This window comes from Cynocephalus volans, chromosome 6 (assembly GCF_027409185.1).
Source record: "Cynocephalus volans isolate mCynVol1 chromosome 6, mCynVol1.pri, whole genome shotgun sequence".
In the NCBI taxonomy this organism is placed as follows: domain Eukaryota; kingdom Metazoa; phylum Chordata; class Mammalia; order Dermoptera; family Cynocephalidae; genus Cynocephalus; species Cynocephalus volans.
In genome coordinates, this window is record NC_084465.1 from 36,076,709 (window position 1) to 36,097,934 (window position 21,226).

The 21,226-nt window shown below is 35.6% G+C and overlaps 1 protein-coding gene across 1 annotated transcript; it reads left to right on the forward strand.

Annotated features, from left to right (window-relative positions):
* The first annotated feature begins 1,988 nt into the window (after positions 1-1,988).
* LOC134380900 (uncharacterized) lies at positions 1,989-20,421 on the forward strand. Its single transcript, XM_063101032.1, has 4 exons — positions 1,989-2,036; positions 2,233-2,378; positions 18,235-18,325; positions 19,952-20,421. The coding sequence occupies exons 1-4, from the start codon at positions 1,989-1,991 to the stop codon at positions 20,291-20,293; spliced, it is 627 nt and encodes a 208-aa protein (XP_062957102.1). The 3' UTR covers positions 20,294-20,421.
* Positions 20,422-21,226: the final 805 nt, after the last annotated feature.

Consider the following 21,226-nt stretch of genomic DNA (forward strand, 5'->3'; position numbering starts at 1 on the left):
TGTGTACAATATGTCATGATCCAGTTAGAATAATTAGTATATTCATCATTGCAAAATGTAATCATTCTTAGCTGGTTAGCTAACTTGGGAGAGCATAGTCTGGTAACACCATGGTCATGGGTTCAGATCCCCATATGGACCAGCCACCAAAAAATAAAAATAAAAATGAGTCTGGAAGTTTATAGGAGTTAGGCAGAGGGTGTCTATGTGACCATCCCCTGCCAGAAATTCTGGGCACTAAGTCCCTAATGCGCTTCCCTTCCAGACAACATTTGATATGTGTTGTTAAAAGTTGTTGCTGAGAGAATTAAGTGCAGCCCTTGTGACTCCACTAAGAGAGGACTCTTGGAAAATTTGTACCTGATTTCCTCCAGACGTTGCCCCATATGCCTTTGCAGTTTGCTGGTTTTCCTTTGCATCCTCTCACTATAGGAAATTGTAGGAATGAATGACTATACACTGAGTCCTGTGAGGCCTCCTAGCAAATCATCAAACCAGGAAACCTCAGACATATACAGTGTTTTATATCAATGGGTTTCCTAATATTGTATCAGCATTGTAGTCCTAGAATAAATCCTACTTGATCATGGAGTATCAGTTTCTTAATGAGGCATTGCATTATGTGTCTAATATTTTTAAAACTTTTGAATCAATATTAATAAGTGATATTTGTAATTTTCATTTTTAACTATCAGGTTTAGATATAAATGTTATACTTACTTCACACAAATTATTAGGTTCTTTCATTTGTTTTCATTATTTTCTTTTCGACAAGATAAAAACATTTGAACAGTGTTAGGGCTGCCCAGCCTTTGCAATTTTGAGAGAATTCTCCCTTGAGATCATCTGGGCTTGGTGATTGATTGTGAGGAAGTTTATTGATGAATTTCTTTATTTTTTTATATGGAAATTAGCCTGTTTAGACTTTGCCCTATAGAAGAGTCAATTTTGGCATCACATTTTCCTAGAAAATGACCATTTTTTCTTTTATAAATATAGCAGATCTGTCTTAAAATTTTTAAAAATGTATGTTTTTTTCAATGATTACTTTCACCATTTTTCTTATTTTTATTTTTTGTGTTTCCTTCCCTTTCCTTGACTAAGTTAGCTAGTAATAGATTTTTTTTTGTAATTTTCTACTAAAAAAGATTATTTGTATTTAGTAATTATGTATCTGCTGTTTCCCAATCCCTATATTGTTGATTTTTATTTTTATCTTTATTATTTCTGGTTTTGTTCTTTCTTTCATTTCCCTTTGTTTCCTTTTTTAAAGCTTTTTTGACTTGAGAATTTTATTCATTTATAGTTTTAATTTTTACTAATAAAAGGTTTTAGGGCTGTACAGTTTACTCTAGCCACTTCTTTAAATGTATCCCAGATAACCTGGTAGAGAAAATCTTTATTATCCTTAATTTTTAGCAAAGTAATTAATTTTGAATTGCATTTTACCTTTAATCCAAAAGTTTGATAGAAAAAGAGTTACTAAAGAAGTAATAAAACACAGTTTACAAACAATTATAACACATTAGAAATTTCAAACATTCCACTTGTTTTAAATCTCTAGATTAATCATGAGCAATTCAACAGTTGCATAGCAAACGGCTATAAATAACCTTCACTTTTCATTAAAAACTTTTTATAAAGGAATATGAAACAACCTGAAACTTACGGGAAAATCATGCACTGTGTGTTGGAAATAGATAGAGCTTCTTCCCTTACTTATTTTTACCTAATGCAGGCCAGAAAACTTCAATAGTTCACAGGCTATGGGCCGGCCCATGGCTCACTCGGGAGAGTGTGGTGCTGATAACACCAAGTCAAGGGTTAAGATCCCCTTACCGGTCATCTTTAAAAAAAAAAAAAAAAAAAAAAAATATATATATATATATATATATATATATATATATATATAGTTTACAGGATATGCTGAAACAAATCAGAAAAGAAACATAAAATAGAAATATTTGTGTATAGTACATTGCCCAGGGATGCGACAAATTGGGCTTTCTAAAAATGATATGCTACAGTGGAGACAAGTAAGAGCTTGTTAGCAATTCCTACAGGTCCCAAGAGGTTTAAACAGTTTAGAAACAGAACAGAACATGGTTTAATATATTGTCAAAGAATTCAAAAGTTTCTGCAAAACTCACACAGAAAATCTACAGGGAAAAACATACTTTGCTAATTTTTTTTTCTTTTTTTTTTTTTTTTGGTAACTTTCTATATTCTCAGAATAATCTTCAAAACCATTTTGGGTTGGCCCCCATAGCCCATGAATCTGGCAACATTGATGACAGTCTTGCCATTATGACAGGAAGACCCACCTGGAACCATGTTAGTGCACAAAAGCATCTGCCCATTTTAATTACGGTAGACAGGTTTGTTGAAGTGGTGCACACTCTGAAGTCTGTTCTGCATATGTTTGACTCTCCTTTATAGAAAAAATTGTCTTAATTTTTTTGTCTTCTTATACTTCTTTGTCATAACTTATCTTGTGTCAGCATCAAGAATTTTAATGATGGCACCTATTGTTAGATTCTTTATATTACTCTAGTCTCTCGTCATGTGCTTATTCCATACAGATCATTCTAATACTTTTCCATTCTCTGTTGACCCCATCTAGTTTCTCCTTTGCAACTGGTTAGTTAGTAAGCCTCACTGGTTCAGACACTGGTATCTCTCACAGAATAATTAAAATAACATCCTGACTGGCCTTTCTGATTTTTGCCCTTGTACCCCTTCTATTCTTAACATGACAACTAGTGTGATGCATCATTACACAAATAAATGAATTAATTAATACATTGATTGTGTCTCTTCTATGTTGAAATGCCTTTAATTCAGTGGCTTCTGTTGTCTCTAAGAGTTAGAGACAAATTACTTAAAATGACTGTCAATAACCATGTTCTAGGCCTTTCTTTTTTATATCTCTCTGACTTCATCTCCTACCTCTCTCCTCTTTTCCAGCATTTCACATTCCCTGGATGCCTCACTATAGATATTGCATTGAATTTGCAGCCTGTTTCTTGAGACAAACTTTTTTCCCATGGTGAAGGGAATGGAGAAGGGGTTTTTGAAATTCCCGTAGAAAGTATAACATTGCTTCACTAAAATAATAGAACATTTAATCAATTTTAGTGGTTCTTTTTCTGTTAATAAACAACAGAAATTTTTTAAATAAGTAGTTTTTCAAAAATATTATAATAATATAAATCCTTGTTTGCTTATGATTGTAGATGGAGACTTACTTAAGTGTTGTATTTAAATTTCTATTCCTGTACTTATACTTTATAGTCATTATCTTCCAGTTAAAAAGTGTCAAATGATTTTAGTTTAGAATAATAAAGTACAGTTTGTTAAAATAATTTTTTTCCTTCCAGCTTTTTTGAGGTACAATTGAAAAATAAAATTGTATATGCTTAAGGTATACTACGTGATGCTTTGATATACATATATTTTGTGCAATAATCAACACAATCAATTTAGCTAACACATATTTTGTCAACGAAAATATTTTGTTCAAACAGAGTATGCTACAAGTGACTTTTGGTGTAAATATTATGTTATTCCATATTTCCAGATATTTTAAAAACATACATAGATTTAGCAATAACATAATCCCATAGAATTTTAAAACATCTTTAGAAAACAATTTATAAAGAAAAGAAAGAAATTTGGGGGAAACATTTTTGTTGATAGTCTTGAATAGTATTATATAATTATTATAATAAAGCAAGTGAGTGTTTTAACTTAACAAATGTGGAAACTGAGTCTCAGAGCAAAGTAATTCTTCCAATTTCATACAACAAATACGTGTCAGAACTGGAAATTAAATTTATTTTTCTCAAGATGTAGATCTTCTGCTCTTTGCACTGTGTCACACCATGGTCACTTAAACAGCAGTAACTACACTTGATATAATAACAACATGTATATTTACTAGTAATAAAGTCTTTAGATATCAGGAGAAATTTTTAGTATATACTACCATATTAAATTGTGTTTATTAAAACAGTAAGGAATTTAAATATGATATAGCATATAAATATTTTAAGTGTATCATTTTTTCTTAAAGAAATATTTTGGCAATTAAATGAAATGATTTCAGAGAAAAAACTTTTTTTCATTTACCAAAGTATGATTTCCATATAGTAGAACTCATTCTTTTTGATACAGTTTTGTGAGTTTTGAAAAATGTATTTAGTGTAGCTGCTGCCACAATCAAGATACAAAACTGTTTCATACCACGAAAAAATTACATTGTCTCTTTGTGTTTTAGCCCCTAGACCCACTTTTACTCAAGAGAAGCACTGATCTGTTTTGATCTGTTTTCTGTTCCTATAGTTTTCTGTCTCTACAGTTTTCCCTCTTTCAAAATGTCATGCAATTGGAATCATGCAGAATGCAGCCTTTTGAAGCTGTCTTTTTCACTTAGCACGATGCATTCAGATTTATGCATGCTGTTGAATGTTTCAGTAGTTTGTTCCTTTGCTGAATAGACATTTCATTGCATTAATGTGTCACAGATTGTCTACTTCGTCTCTAATAGACAGGGATAGAAAGTATCTTCCGTGCTTGTGTTTCACATGTCTTTCAGCTTATGGGGCATACCTATTGTTTGTTCATAGGCAGAAAAAAATGCAACTCAAACTTCACACTTCATCTGCAATATGAAGTGAAATATCGTCTCATGAAACATGATTCTTCTCCAAAAACTTAGCAAAATTTACCCATTTTTCCAGGTTGGAAATATTAATATTCCTAACATTTTTCCCCTCCCTTATATCTACTCAACTATTATCCTGTCAGTCTTAGATCCTGTAGTTGTTTCACTGATGCTTATTGTTTCAGATTCTTTCTATCCTCCTTCACAAATAGCAATCTAGTTTAAGTACTCATACCTGTCTTTTTGACATTCAGTGTTCTCCTAACTGGTCTCATTCATCTAGCCCTTCCTATTTTTATTCAGTTTATATAATCCTTCAAAACAAATGCTTGTTTTACTCAGTTATATTTTGGCTACATTGGTTCCATATTGATAACCCCTGATTTTTTTTTTTTTAAGGCAAGCTGGTGATTTTTAAAATAGCAGATACTTGTCATGTATTTACATACTTGTTCCATTCTCATTGATTCATGTTGTTAATGTTATGATCTCCTGACATAATATTTTGCTTTAACAAAAATAGCAGGCAATTTTTTTTTTTTTTTTTTTTGGTTTTTGTTTGTTTGTTCGTTCCTTTGTTGGTGGCTGGTCAGTATGGGGATCCAAATCTGTGACCTTGGTGTTGTAAGGCTTCACTTTAACCAACTGAGCTAACTGACCACCCCAAAGTGTTTATGGAATACATTGTGCATTTGTTTTCAATAAAGAAAATAAAACTCAGCTAAAAACAATTTCTTCAAAATGTCTCATGATAAACTTCTGACTCCGAGAGTTAAAATTAATACGGTAGCATCTTCAAAAAGTGACTGTATTTTATTTACTTTTATATTGAGTCATGATCATTTTACTGTATTCCAGAAGAAAAAGAAGGAGGAGGAGAAGGAGAGAGAGAAGGGGAAGAAAAAGACGAAACACAAATTTCTACTTATGGTAGAGTGTTTCTCAAACGTGGGCCTGACCCAGACAGCCTTGACACTTCCCTCAACTTGACTGCATGTTACACAGTTTTCTTCCTGTGTTTAGATCTCATATCTCACTCTCACTCTGGCATTTACAAAATACAGATGACCTAACCACAGAGATCCCTCCTCTCCCCTTTTCTTAGAACATTTGCTTTGGAAAACTTGTAACTGTAAATTCTATCTCTATCCCTTTGATAAAGAGTTTTAGAATTAAAGAATTAAAAGCCTCTTGCCAGTTTTACAGCCCATAAATGTCTTTCCCAAAGACCTGGACACCATCTCTTTAAAAGGTAATCATCAACAGAGATGGTGCCCCTATTTCCCAATTCCTGTGGAAGGATAGGAGCCTAACTTCAGTGGGTGCCTAGCTCCAAGTAGTAAAACAACCTCCTATCACAAAGATACAAGAAAGTTTACTCTATCTTTGGGTAAGGCCAGATAGCAAACACAGATAGCCTAAGATCTCTCCACCCCAGTTCTTAAGAACACTTCAGCCATTCTTTTCAACTGAGTTAAATTCAGAGTGAGTTTTGTTTTCTCTCCCATATTGCAATAGCTTTGAATAAAGTCTTCCTTGCCTATTTAACTTAGTCCATGCAATTTTTACTTTTACAGTCCATTTCTATCAAAATCACCATGATGGTTATCCAAAATGCAGTCTGTTTGGCCCTAATACAGACTTACACAAGTAAAATTACTGTGGACCTGGGGATCTGCATTTTCCATTAAATTACATGAACAATTACAGACTTAAAATCACTGATTTATTATCTGGCTCCCACCCACAAAAGTGTATCCTGTAATTTCTGATTCTAGAAACAAAGTTCTTTTAACTCTTTTTTTTTTTTTTTTTTTTTTCGTGACCGGCGCTCAGCCAGGGAGTGCACCGGTCATTCTTATATAGGATCCGAACCCACGGCGGCGGAAGCGACGCCGCGCTGCTAGCGCAGCACGCTACCGAGTGCGCCACGGGCTCAGTCCTTGCTCCTAGACATCACTTGAAGTATTTACTTGGATTTATTTCCCAATTATGTGCTGCCTAAATCTATGGTTAAATTATCATGGCAAAGGTCATTGATTGCTATTTACCTTGAAAACCGGGAATGCTGGATTAAGATGAATGTTTCTTCATGTACAGAAGTTGATAAAAAGGGCCCCTGCATTTGCTATATGTTCTGGTATGGGACTAATTTGCTACGATTGCTGTAACAAAGTACTACAGACTGGGTGGCTTAAAAACCAGAAATTTATTTTCTTACAGTTCCAGAAGCTAGAGGTTCAAGATCAAAGTGTCAGCAGGGTTGTTTTTTTTCTGAGAGATATGAAGGAGAATATGTTTCATGTCTCTCTCCTAGCTTGTGGTTTTATGACAATCTTTTCTGTCCCTTGGCTTGTAGATGTATCACCTGGATCTCTACCTTCATATTTACATGATGTTCTCACTGTGTGTATGTCTGTGTCCAAATTTCTTCTTATAAGGACACCAGCCATTAGATTAGTGGCCTATCCTATTCCCATATGATCTCATCTTAACTAACTACACCTATGATTAACCTATTTCCGAATAAGGTCACATTCTGAGGTACTGGTTTTAGCACATATGTTTTTGGAGAACGTAATTCAAACTATAACAAGTGCACACCTCTAGCAAAGTACAAAGACTTCAAGACCATTCTGTTTCTTCTTAGTGGGGATGTATGTTCCATCTCTGCTTCATTAGGGAACTTGGAAATTGCTCAAATCAACTTCTCTGACCTTGGGTATAGCAACAGGTTTTATGTATATAAGAGAAAACAAAAATGACTGAGTTTCATTCCTAAAGTCTTTGCTTCATCACCATTACTTTGGTAGAAAACTAGAAGGAGAAAGGCTGGGGATGTTACCCCCACTGAGTGTTTCTTATGAGAAAATCCTGGAGAAGGGAAAACACTGGATTTGCCAGAAGCCTACAGAGCAAGAAGTATGTTGTGCGTGAGGTACGCCAAGGAAGAAAGAAGAGAAAATGTTTAGTGGAAAGAATGAGAGTGAGAAATAGTTTGACTCAAAGTTTTCATTTTCTTCCATGAATACTTTTCTTTTTTGTGTGTTAAGACAGTGCATTATTTTTATTTAAAAGGTATACTTTCAGTATGAAAATAAAAGAAAAAATGTATTTTTAAGGAAATGGTACTTCATAGAAGAATTTTGTTTTTTTTAAATACCTCTTTATTTAAAAAGTTCATGATGGGGCTTGCCAGTCAGCTCAGTAGGTTAGAGCTCAGCCTTATAACACCAAGGTCAAGGGTTCAGATCCCCATACTGACCAGCCACCATATAGTAAAAATAAGTATAAGTAAATAAATAGTTCATGGTATGACAAAACAATGGACACAGTAAAAAATCAGTGTTTGCCAGGGACTGGTGGGAAAGAGGGATGAATAGGCACAGCACAGAGGATGCGTATGGCAGTGAAAATACTGTGCATGATACTCTAATGATGGATACGTGTCATTATACATTTGTCCAAACCCATAATATGTGCAACATCAAGAGTTAGCCCTAATACAAGCTATAGACTTTGGGTGATATTGATGTGTCAGTGTAGGTTCATCAATTGTAATAAATGTACCACTCTGGTGTGGGGATGTTGATAATGGGGGAGGCTATGCCTGTGTGGGGGCAGGGAGTATATGGAAAATCTCTGTATTGTCTTCTAAATTTTGCTGTGAACCTAAAACTGCTCTAAATAAATAAAGTCTTTCTTTTTTAAGAAAAAATAGTTCATGGTAAATGATCGTGCCACTTAACAGAGCAGAAGTCTGAATACAGTCATGAGGAATTGCCCTGACTACAAATAGATAAAAGTTTACATTAGGGCTGCTTTGGAATCTGAGGCATAAAGGCTACTCTCATTTCGGGCGTGTGTGACTGCAGGAGAGAAAGCTCAGGGAAGCATGATCAGGGACTGAGTTGTGACCAATTTATAAACAACATCAGTGACACAGTAAAAAGCCCTCTCTGCTTTTGTATTTTTGTAGTAAAACCATCACAACATGCCACTGGCGTTTTAGGACACAATTGGGAAACCAGGAACTACATCAGCTGAACATGTGTATCATTAATATAAATTCAGGAATGAATAATTCTTGCTGTTGCGGAATATTATTCAGGCTAAGGAGAAAAAGCCTTATTTACCATCAGGGGACCAAGTTAGCTAATAATGTACCAAACTAAGATATTCAAGAAAACTAAGTCAGAGTGATGCTGGGATGTCTCCTCCCCTCGACTCATCTCTCCAGTAAGAGAAATGCAAACAAGTGGAGTGAAGGAGACCCCTTGAGCCTGACTGGGATTGTCCAGAGCCAGGGCATGTTAGAGACAAAAGTTCCTAATGTGCCTCTAGTGTAATAGCACGGTCCATAAGGGAGAGTGTCATGTCGTACTCATTACATTAATCTCTTAAATGATTCAGAGATTATAATAGGGTGGGGGAAGACCCCATGCACAGTAGGAGGAGAGGATTCAATGACAATTGTGATATCTTCTTTTCTCCGGAAATTGCCCATATTCCAGACCCAATGTTTGTAGAAAGTCCCACTCCACATGGAATTGGCTTCATGTTGATGTGAATCACTCACATTTTTACCTAAAGAAGAATAGAGGAGAGTTTTAGGACTGAAAAATAAAGTAGAGGGAACAAAAGGAGTGAGAATTGAGAACATCTGATACTGATCATCTCTTAGCCAGGAGAATGTACAGGAAATAAGAGAGTGGGGAAAGGGAGGGAGAAAGGAAAGAAGGAAGGAAGGAGGTAAGAGAGGGAGGGAGAGAGAAAAGAGGTCATGGGCTGCGAGCTCCCACGTAAGCCCAGCTCCTCGTGTTTCCAGGTTGGGCTAGCGAGCATCTCTGAGGGAAGAGAAGGATTGGGGTAGCTAGATAGTTGGGGGCAAGTGAAACAAGTGTTTCATAAGATTTCTGTGTACTATGTATTTCCACTCCCATCAAGAATTGCAAGTAAAATGTCTGATTTGCATCAAAATTCCTTTTTCTCACTGTGCTTTCTTAAGTACGATAGTGCTCCCTAATTAAATTCTATGGGTTTCTTGGTTCATACACTTTACACATTTTCTGTTCAATTTTTCTACTAGATTAGTTGTTCTCAGTATTTTTTTTTTACAACTGCCGAGAACGTATTGTACCCTTCCACTAAGAAATGCAACTTTGTATGCCAGCAATTTTTAAAAAGTTGGACGTTGGAGAAGGTAGAATTGAATGATGCCTACTCCTAAACAACTTCTGATCCTCAAATGTTTCTTCCATGGCAATACGTCCTTTTAGCTGCTCTTGGTGCAAAAACAAGCAAAAAAAGGATGCATAGCTATATGAGATGATGGACATATTAATTTGCTTCACTATAGTAACCTTTTTACCACCTATATTCATCCTATAACATCATGTTGTATGCCTTAAATATACACAATAAAATTTACTTTAAAAACAATCTCGATATAGTTCTGATATGCCCAGTTAAAAAGGCAAGCTCTTTGTCTCCCATCCCAAGGGCAAACTTCCCTACGGTATCACTGTGGAAATAACTACCTTATTATAAAACAACAATTACTAAGGGTTAAATTGTTTATTTTTTAAAACATTCCAATCTTCCGCTGTTCACTGGAGTAGCCCATAGTCACACGTGGCTCTTCTGGATTGAGATGTGCTTTAAGTGTAAAGTGTACACTGGATTCCAAAGATTTAGAACAATAATTATTTCATCAAAGGTTTGATATTAAGTTTTGCATGATACTATGGATACTATTTTGGGTATTGGTGTAACTTAATGAGTCTTATTTGAAACGTCACTTCCTCCAAGGTCCATTTGTGATACTATAATTAAACTCACTTGAATAGAATCTAAGAAAAGCCTTTTCACCTCATTTAATTTTGTCAATAACACTGCTAATAAGAGTTTCCAGTTCCAAAGCCCCTTGAATATATAAATATGTTTTTTTTTTTTTGATGTAGTTGGCTCTATATTTGTGCCAGTGTTTTAAAGAAAAGTCTATTGCAGAGTCAGAGAAACTTTACTGAAAAAGTTTCTTCCCCAATATTGTACTGAGTAAAGTCACTTATTGAGGGCAGTACAAATAACACATCATGCATTTTTCTTTTTTCAGAGATTATTGTTTCAGTGGTTTCTTGTGCTTCTTAAAACCTCCTGAGTAAGCTAAATACAGATCATGCAAGAAATTGAGTAGATGGAATTTTCCATTCAGAGGTTTGGATGCTGTCATTGATGAAAACCATGTTTGGGGTTTGTAGCTGCAGAAACACTCCCAGAGATTCACTCATGAGGATGAAAAATACCAATATCTTGAACAACATGAAAAGCAATACAAAAGAGCACAAAACCAAGCAGATCACAAAACTACAGGTATGCTTTTTTATTTTTATTTTTCCAAGATAGGCCTACCTAAGAAATACATAGTATTTTCAAAATTACATGTAAGTCATTTTATATGTATTATTTGTAAGTTAAAGATCCCCCCATTTGTGTAAATCACATTGTGTTTGCTAATCATAATGTTTGATAACTCAGGAATGTTTAAACAAGATAATTTCAATCTAACATGTGTAAAAGTTAGAATTGATTTGAAGGATATATAGGTCAATATATTGCCCCCCTCTCACTATCTTAACTTCCCCAATGGATAACTAAAATTTTTATAAATATTGGTACCTCACATAGACCTGGAAATAAATTTAAGAGCTAACAATATGTTTAAAGAAAATAATAAAGTTATTATCACCTAATTCAGGCTGTCGAATCCTCCTGCTAAGACTAGATTGATTCCCAATTCACAGTTTACATTTTGGTGTTTTGTTTATCAGATTTAATTGCTTTGGGGATGGCACAGCTACCATTTATTTCAAAATATTATTCCATTCTCTATTTGTTTTCATTCTTGTAAACTTTGCTAATGCTTAAATAATAGATTTTAATTTTTCTCAGTTACAGCCAGTCACCAACACTAATAATAAGCTGTAATGTTAAATATTTGTAATTTTAATCCAAGCTGAGTTTTTTTTTAACTGACAAATGCTTATTTCTTTCTATCATTGAAATTATGTAAAAGAGAAAATAAAAGTGATGTTGTTGAAAAAAATAAACTCCAACAACACAAATAAAATATTCTGTTTTGTGATTTATTAAATGACTTTTAAGGGTAGGGGACTAAGTAGGATAAGGGACACTTGGAGTAATTAAAGAGAATAAAACTTATTTTCTGTTCACATGTAGAAATAGTAGCAGGAAGACAAGTAAACGATGTGATATGGAAGTGATATCATATAAGATTCAATATGGAATATTAGGAGTTTTCAAAAAGTAAATTTTCACAAGAGCATTGAAGTTACTTCTAGAAAGAAAAAGAATAAAGTACATTTCTATATTACTTTTTAGCTACAAAATATTTTGCCAGACCTTATATCCTTATATTTTCTTTCTTTTCTTCTTCTTTTTTTTTTTGACAGCTGGCTGGTATGGGGATTTGAACTTTTGGCCTTGATATTATAACATCATGCTCTAACCAACTGAACTAATCAACCAGTCCAGACCTTATATTTTCTAACATTCAAAAATTCTTGAAAGGAAAGTGTCATTACCTCATTGGCTTAATAAAAACACTAAGCTTATCAAAGTCATATAAGCAGTTAAGTGAAATAATCAGCTTTTGAAATAATCAGCTTGTTATGGAATAATTCTTGATTGGTTTGGGACTGCCATGGGATTCATAGGATATTAGGATTCCTGATTCCTGTACACAAATGGAGTAGCATTCCTCCAGTCATGACAACCAGTGTTGACTAAGAAGGAAAGTGTTTGCTTGTGCTTGATGAATTGATTGATGCTCTGAGAGAGAGAGAAACATGAAAAAATGAGTCGAGAGATGGCATGGGAAAGAAATATGGCAAGAAAAACAAAATACAAAAACAAAAAATCAACAAAACCCAGAATAACAAAATTCTAAATTCTGGAGCAAGTGCCAGTTTTGGATGTAGAAAACTCAAAAAGGGAAGTTTCTTTTTTAAATAATAGGAATACCTTAAAAAAGGGAAATGTTTTCAAGCAAACGTGGTTTGAGCAATAGGGACAAACAGTAGAGTCTCATTGTTATTAAGACGGGGGGGGGGGTGGCAATGACAGTGCATACTCAGAAGGTTTACTGTTAAGTATGTAGCTTCAGAGGAGGAGGTAATGGAACTAACAATGAAAGAAAGTAATAAATAGTAATGAATAACATATTGACAACACAAAGTTTGACATATCTAAAAACTTTTTGTCTGTTAAATTTACCAATATTATAACTTAGCTTTGCCTGCAAAATCAAATGTTATGGATAATTTCAATGGATTCATTTTTGGGATGTTCAGAAAAGAAAAAAAAAAAAAAAAACCAACTGTGATTACACGCTGTGTTTAAGTTTGCAAGAATTGAGTCCTCTAAGAAAATTATCTTCTCTACTCATGCATTTCACTTTTGAAAGGCTCAAAAGAACAATAATATTTACATTTAGAATCAAGCAAGTTTTTGCCCAATTATAACACAAAGAAAAATAATTGATATGATAATGTGGCAAAAATAATTTTACACTGCCTTATTGAAAAAGGTGTCAACATGTCAATCTCCTCAAATCTAATATCAGAGCTGAATATGTAAGAATGTTCTTACATTATGTAAAGATATTAACACATTTCAATAATTTAATTCAACTCATCATGCAGAGATAGCTAAGATAAAGTATTTGTCATCAAGAAGTTTCTAGTCTAGTAAAGAAATATAAACAAATAAGTAAACTTCTACAAATTATTGTGATTATTGCTTTGAAAAGGATTGCATGAGTTTCACTGGAAACACATTTACAGTATTATATTTAATTTTGAGCACTGCATTTTAAGAAGGCTACTGATAAATTAAACAGTTTAAAAGAAGGTGATCAGACTGGTTAGAAATTAAAAATAAAACTAAATCAAGAAAGTTGAAGAAGTATATTTTATTGTGCCTGGAAAAGTCAATGTCAAAGGGAAACATTGCATTTGAGTTTGCCTATATAAGAAGCTATTATTTCAACATTGGAAGCAAATTACTCTTCCAGAGGGCAAACATATGATTAAACATGATTAAATAAAAGGAAGCATGTACAACTGTTCACTATGTAAAAATGTATAGCTTCCTAACAAAAAAGAGCTGTCTTTGCAAGAATGCATGTCTATGAAGTGTATTAACTGCTTCAATGGAAGTTTTTGAACAGCCTAGGTAAACATGTGAGTGATGCTGTAGAAGGGATTTGTTTTCCAATTAGCCATTAAACTAAGTGATTTCACTCAAAGATATTTTAAGAAAACTGAGATTTACTCTCCATTAGAAAAAAAAAAGAAGAAAGAAAGAATGTTCTGTCATTTAAACCTCTTGATCTTCATTTTCTCAACCTATAAAAAGAAGGCGACGAGCTACTGATGTGCGGGGCACTAATATCCAAGTAATACCACAAATATGGATAAGGCCCCATTCATAAAATCATCTTAACTAGGCAGTGATTTTATCACAAAAATTCATGTAAAGATTCATATTATCTTTGAATTCTGTTTTACCATGAACTTTGTGTGTGTGTGTGTAAATAATTCTGACTACTAGTTCAGTATGCTTTCCAATATAAAATCATCTTCATCTACAAAAGCATTTTAAATGGGTAACAGCATGGATGCAGGAGATTAGAGCAATATATTTTAAAAATGCATTTATACATAATAACAATAAATAATCTAAAAATAAGTTAACATTCCATTCACAATATCATGAAAAATAAAATATATTTAGAATTAAATTTAACAAGGTAAGTGCAAAATTCATACACTGAGAATAATAACGTATTGCTGAGAAAAATTTTTTAAAAATCTAAATAAGTGTACAGACATCTATATTCATGATTGGAAGACAACACATGCTAGCATGTAGATAAATCTCAAAAATATTATGCTGTATGATAGAGGGTTAGAAATCTTGATTCTCATTTGCTTTTTTGAATAGGGTTTTTAGGTAATGCATGTATGGGGCAAAAGCTCTCAATTTAGGGGACAAACGTCTACAGCCAGGGGCAACAGCCTGTCTAATCAGTTCTAACCAAGTATATGTTGATTCTCAGTTGACTTTTAGAATAGGGTTTTTAGGTAATGTACGCATAAGACAAAAGTCTCAGGCCAGGGGACAAAAGTCCACAAATAGCATGGCAAAAGCCCATCTAATCAATTCTAATCACTGTTTAAGGATGGGATTATGTACTTTAACTCTTTAACATACTGATTGTTGTTAAAATATGTTGAAGGAATTGCTGTAGAGAAAAATGTGAAAAAAATGTCTACTAAGGGTAAGCTGTTTGTTGGTGGAAACTTTAGAGACAATTATCATAAGAATGTAACTTTTGCTTAAATCATTTGGGGAGAGGTTATATTGTGGGTTAGATAATGATCACAGTCTTATCAATTTAGCTTTTCACAAATTGTACTTTGGAATGTCACCTTGTTAATTTAAATGATGTTACTAGTTTCCATTGTTTAAGCTATACTTATACATAACTTTTGCCACATTGCCTGGGTCTTTGTGTCCTTTTGAAATGATTGAATCAACTGATTTTTCTTGTGAAACTTCCTTGTCTTTACAATAAAAAACAGAAGCTAACTTTGAATCAGGGCTGTACCCAGTTTTCTCTTTCTAATAGAAGAGTTGCTAAGGTGCAGTCCCATCAGGCTTTCATTGCATTCATGTTGCTTTGAGTAATCTTTTTTGCATCTCTATTACATAGCAAGAAGTGTAACACTATGTGAATGAAGTCAGACACAAAACACTACATATTGTTTGATTCCATTTATATGAAATGTTCAGAGAATACAAATCTATTTATTAGACAGAACAAATGCAAATAGGAAGTGACTGCACATGGATGCAAGATATCTTTTAGTGGTGGTAAAAGTGTTCTCAAATTGGATTGTGGTATTGAGTTGTACACTTAAAATGAGTGAATTCTGTAGTATGTGAACCTCACACATCAATCACACTGCTAAATACCCCTCTCTACGCAATACAACATCTGTCAAAGTTTATTATTTTAAATTTTGGAGTGGGTAACAGTTTTGTAAGCCTGACCAATAATCCAGAAACCAGAAATAAAATGATTGAGAATTTTGACAGCCTAAACTAGCAACATCAACAAAAAATTCTTCTTTATGAAAGTATGCCATAAATAAAATCGAATGTAACAAATGGTGGCAGGGGTGGGGGTGGATGCAGCACCTATGAGATAAAGGGCCAATGATTTTAATTAAGCAAATATCAATAAGAAATAGAGTAGCAAAAATTAGAAGGTAAAAATAAATCATGTAAATAACATTTTTTTGACAAGAAATACAAATAATCTGTAGTCATCTGAATAAATGTTCCACCTCATAGTTAAAGCAAGAAAATCCAAACAGATCCGTGTTCTCTTTTTCATAATTTTTAAAGGTTTCTTAATACTCATGTTCAGAAAGGCTGTGGGAAATAAGTATTTTCATATGCCTTTGGTCACATATCTTTTTTGGAATTGTTTTTAAGGGGCAATTTGCCAATAATTATCACAATGAAATGCACTTATTTCCCCAATTGTTCTCCTCCTAGGAATCTGCCCTACAGAATTTCTCAAGGCCCCTCCCCTCTTGCTTAATTTATAGTGAAAGAATTAATGGCTTTGACAAAATGATAATAAAAAATGGCTATCAATTTAGAACCTTCAAAATAAATTATAATATGCTCATGAATGGAATACTCAGTAGTCAATAGAATGTACAAGACATAATTGTGTGTACACATTGTTAAAATTATTGTAATAAGAATAACATACTAAGGAGAAAATAATATGATGCTAAGTATTCCCTTTTTACTAAAATCATTCATAAAAAACTATTAATAGTGGTCTCATTTAAGGTCAGTTAATAAAAATAAATGGAAAGATAAAAAGAAACTGTTGTCTTTTCTTATACTCATATAACTTTTATTATGGATGATTTACCTTAAAATAAATTATATTGTGATGATTTACATTAAAATAGTGTAAAGCAACATTTTAAAGAAATTAATTTGAAAGATACTGTGTGGTTCTTTTAATATTTAATATCAATTCTGATTTTAAAATATTGGGTGCTCATTTAAAAAGAAAAGAAACTCTTTGGGGAATAAATAAGAGGGGACTTCAAAAGGTTTTGGAAAAATAGAATTAATAGATAATATGATTTTTTTTCTGTGGACTTTTTAAAGTATCCTCCTATTGAAACAGAGTAAGGCTAGGCCTGTGAACCAAACTGACTCCATTTTCCCTGCAGAGGACACTTTGTTATTTTTCCACTCCTCAGTCATGAGACCCCCAGGGCAAATGATTACCCCATGAGTTGCCCTGACAAAATAGACTGAGATAAGAGAGGAAACAGATATTTACTGATTTGCAAAACACCTCACCAATGTTTGTTTACTATAATTGTAAAAGTTACAGATTAACCTTAAGATCCCTTTAGGAATTCCCACCTGTGCACAAAGCATCAAGGTGACTGCTACAATGACCCTCCTGGGGTGACAATGATGAATACCACTGCCATTTTGGACCTACTTAGCATGTGCCCATGACTCAGCTGCAGCCAGGAAGAACAGAATGGACCACCTCTAGTGATGCTGGCCTGCCACCCCTTAACTCCTTCCCCTATAAAAGACCCTGAACAGCTCCCCTCGGGGGCTAGCTTTACCGTTATGCATATGTCTATATCCTCTTTTAATAAAGCATTGCTTGCTTTACTGTTGGGTACATTGTTCATTTGTATAACTTTGTAATCCGAGAGCCTAATTTAATCACTGGCAAAAATTGGAAAGCTTTGGACACCAGAGAAGACTCTAGCTGCAAGAAGCAAGTGGCCACTGGGACTATTTTGCCGCCATGTCTCTGCTGCTGGTAAGTCTCTCCTGGAGTCCCTGGCCTAAATTCTGACAAGGCAATGCTTTATTCTCTTTACCTTTCTCTGATTTTCTGAGCCTTCTTCTGTTTGGTTGGATTGTATCCACTTCTGTATAAGTGCACCCTGGAGGGCTCCTGGCTATGCTTTGTTTTTCTGATTTAAATCTAGTTGATACTTGTGGGGACCTGTGCAGGCCTAGCCTAACTTGTGGGGAGCTAAAGAGGGCCTTGAAAAGGGTCTCTCTTGTATGTCCTACAAGAATGTAAGGAGATCTGGAATAATGGTGTCCTTGCTAAGGGTCATGCACAGGTCAGTGTATGCGTGCTTCTTGCCTAGAAATACACCTTGAGATTAGATCTGGTATTTGCCATAAACGTCATGTTCCTCAGATGTTTATGAGCCATTGACGTGAGAGCAGGGAACAAAGAAATACCAAGGCCACCTGTATTGTTTTTGAAAAAGCTTGTTTGTTACATTCCTTCACGTAGACCTCAGCTGTGACCAGAATAAACTTGCTAGTGAGCAGCATCCCTGCTCTTAGCCCCCTCGATCCCCGCTTTTCTCTGTCTTTATTTCCCAGCGGTCTTCTACTTTCAGGTTACTCTCGTTCTCGTCGGAGCCGGCCTCCGACAAGTGGCGCCCGAACAGGGACCTGAAAACACTGAAGGCTGCCCGAACCACAGGAAAGGTGAGTGCATGCAATTATTGTTTATTAGTGGTTTCGGTATTGTTGTTACAATCGGGGGTTATCAACAATGGGGCAATCTAATAGTTCTGAGTTGTTTGTTCAAGTGTTACATAGTTCTCTTAGTTTGAGAGGTGCTAAAGTTGAAACTAAACAGCTGTCTAAATTTATTGCCTTTATAAAGCAAGTTTGTCCTTGGTTTCCTGAGTCCGGCACAATTAATATTGAAACTTGGCAGAAAGTTGGTGAACGTATTCAGGGACATTATCAGGCTCATGGGCCGGAAGCTGTTCCAATTGATGCTTTTGCATTATGGTCTCTAATTAAAGATTGTTTAGTTACTGAAAGTGAGGCAGACAGATGGAGGCGTGCTGCGTGGAGCTCTATCAGACGCTCCCACTCTTCTGCTGACTTGGCCCCTCCATCGTGTCCGCCGCCTGGAATGCCCCCTCCCCTGCCTGGCGGAGGGCCACCAAGGTATGAGGAGCCCATACAGCCTTCTGCTCCTCTACCGTCTGACATGTCGGAGGACCCCCCTAAGGAAGCCTTACATAAAATATGCCAGACTCAAACCTATCAAGAATTTTTAGAGGCTTTAGATGATGTTCATCCCCAGGAGCCAATGCTAACTGACCTGGAGGTCTCAGCTCCTAAGGGCAAAAAACAATTATCTCCTCGAGATTGGGAGGATCTCGAGGAGCAGGCTGCCTGTTACCATCATGATGAGGGAATTTTCGCTGCCATGGAAGGCGGAAGTACTATCAATTTTTTAAAAGATTTACGGCAAGAGATTCAAACAATTGCCGAGTGTGTAAAGGGCTTGCAAAAGGAACCCTCTGAAGATATAAAAAGGCAATCTGACCCTCTTCCTTTAACTAGAATTCCCCTTGTGGCTCCGGCTTTAGACACTCAAGGAACAGAGTTTCGTGTCCTTAAGACTTCACCTCCCCCTCCGACACTGGATGATGTCATTTCTCCTTTACAATTAGCCCTTAGGGCTGCATCCAGAAACGGAGAAAATTTGGAGGGTTATCGCCCTCCATTGGGAGCATTCCCTGTTGTTGAACAAAGAGATCAACAAGGCAATGTTCGCCGTGTTCACGAGCCTTTGCCTTACAAACAGTTGAAAGAATTAAAAATGGCTTGTGCTCAGTATGGACCTACTGCTCCATTTACTGATGCTGTTTTGGAAACTGTTGCTGCTTATGCTACAAGTTCATTTGTTGTCCTGTTTCGCAGTGATGGGCACACCTAAACATCTTAAAACTGATAATGGCCCTGCCTACACCAGTCGCTCTTTTCTGCGATTTTGCTCTCAATTCCATATTGCACTTAAAACAGACATCCCATACAATCCCCAAGGTCAAGGGATTGTTGAACGTGCACATCTGACAATCAAAAACCAAATTTATAAAATAAAAAAGGGGGAGCTAGACTATAAGTCTCCCCATTCCCTCCTTGCCCATGCTATTTATATTTTAAATTTTTTACAACCTGATGCAGAAGGACGCTCTGCAGCAGAAAAGTTTTGGAATCCAAAAGTCACTTCTCATCCTCTTACTGGGACCCTCCACGGGCCTGATCCAGTACTAATGTGGGGGAGAGGTTATGTTTGTGTTTTTCCCATAGACGCTGATAGCCCTCGCTGGTTACCGGAGCGGTGTGTCCGCCATGCCCAAAAGTCGGGTGGCTCGACTACGCAGAAAAATGATGAGGCTGAGGATAACGCCTCGATGCAGGAATGAGTTTGATCGGAAGATCCTTACACTGCATTCCCTGGCGCACCTTTGCTCCATATTCTGGATCATCTTTTTTCCTTTTGTGCCGGTGTCGGGAGACAACTATTGGGCTTATGTCCCTAACCCACCTTTGCTGCACCCAGTCACCTGGGAGGATGATCGTGTTCCAATATATACCAACAACACTTTATTCAAAATCTTAAAATGCAGTTCCCGACTTTGCAACAGTTAAGCACTCATTTGATCTACTTAGGAATATTGGCTCTTGGTGTAATCCTTGTATCTCTTGCTCTCATCACTGGCTGTAAAATTGTCTTGACCCATTTCACGAAATTATTTGTTGCTGTTAAAAAATTACAATTATACCAAAAAAAGGACAAAGATTATATGCATTTATAAAATAAAGAAGGGGGAATTGTGGGGACCTGTGCAGGCCTAGCCTAACTTGTGGGGAGCTAAAGAGGGCCTTGAAAAGGGTCTCTCTTGTATGTCCTACAAGAATGTAAGGAGATCTGGAATAATGGTGTCCTTGCTAAGGGTCATGCACAGGTCAGTGTATGCGTGCTTCTTGCCTAGAAATACACCTTGAGATTAGATCTGGTATTTGCCATAAACGTCATGTTCCTCAGATGTTTATGAGCCATTGACGTGAGAGCAGGGAACAAAGAAATACCAAGGCCACCTGTATTGTTTTTGAAAAAGCTTGTTTGTTACATTCCTTCACGTAGACCTCAGCTAAAAGGATATAAATAAGATTGTGACCAGAATAAACTTGCTAGTGAGCAGCATCCCTGCTCTTAGCCCCCTCGATCCCCGCTTTTCTCTGTCTTTATTTCCCAGCGGTCTTCTACTTTCAGGTTACTCTCGTTCTCGTTGGAGCCGGCCTCCGACAGATACTTTTCTTCTTTATGCTAAAAACAGTGGGGAGAACTGCTGCTATCAACTACTGTTAATGGAATAGGTTGGCCCCGCCAACTGGGACTAAGCTGAACTGGACCCCGCTGCTCTTTTTTTCTCTTTGTTTGCTTGGTTAGACATTTAGTTGAGTACCAGTAATCTGAATAAACCATTCCAATTCCTGCATCAACTTTTTGACTTTCAGGTCATTTGTTTAAGGTGAGCGGGCAAGCTGAGCCCGACCTGTTGGTAACACTATTTATACCAT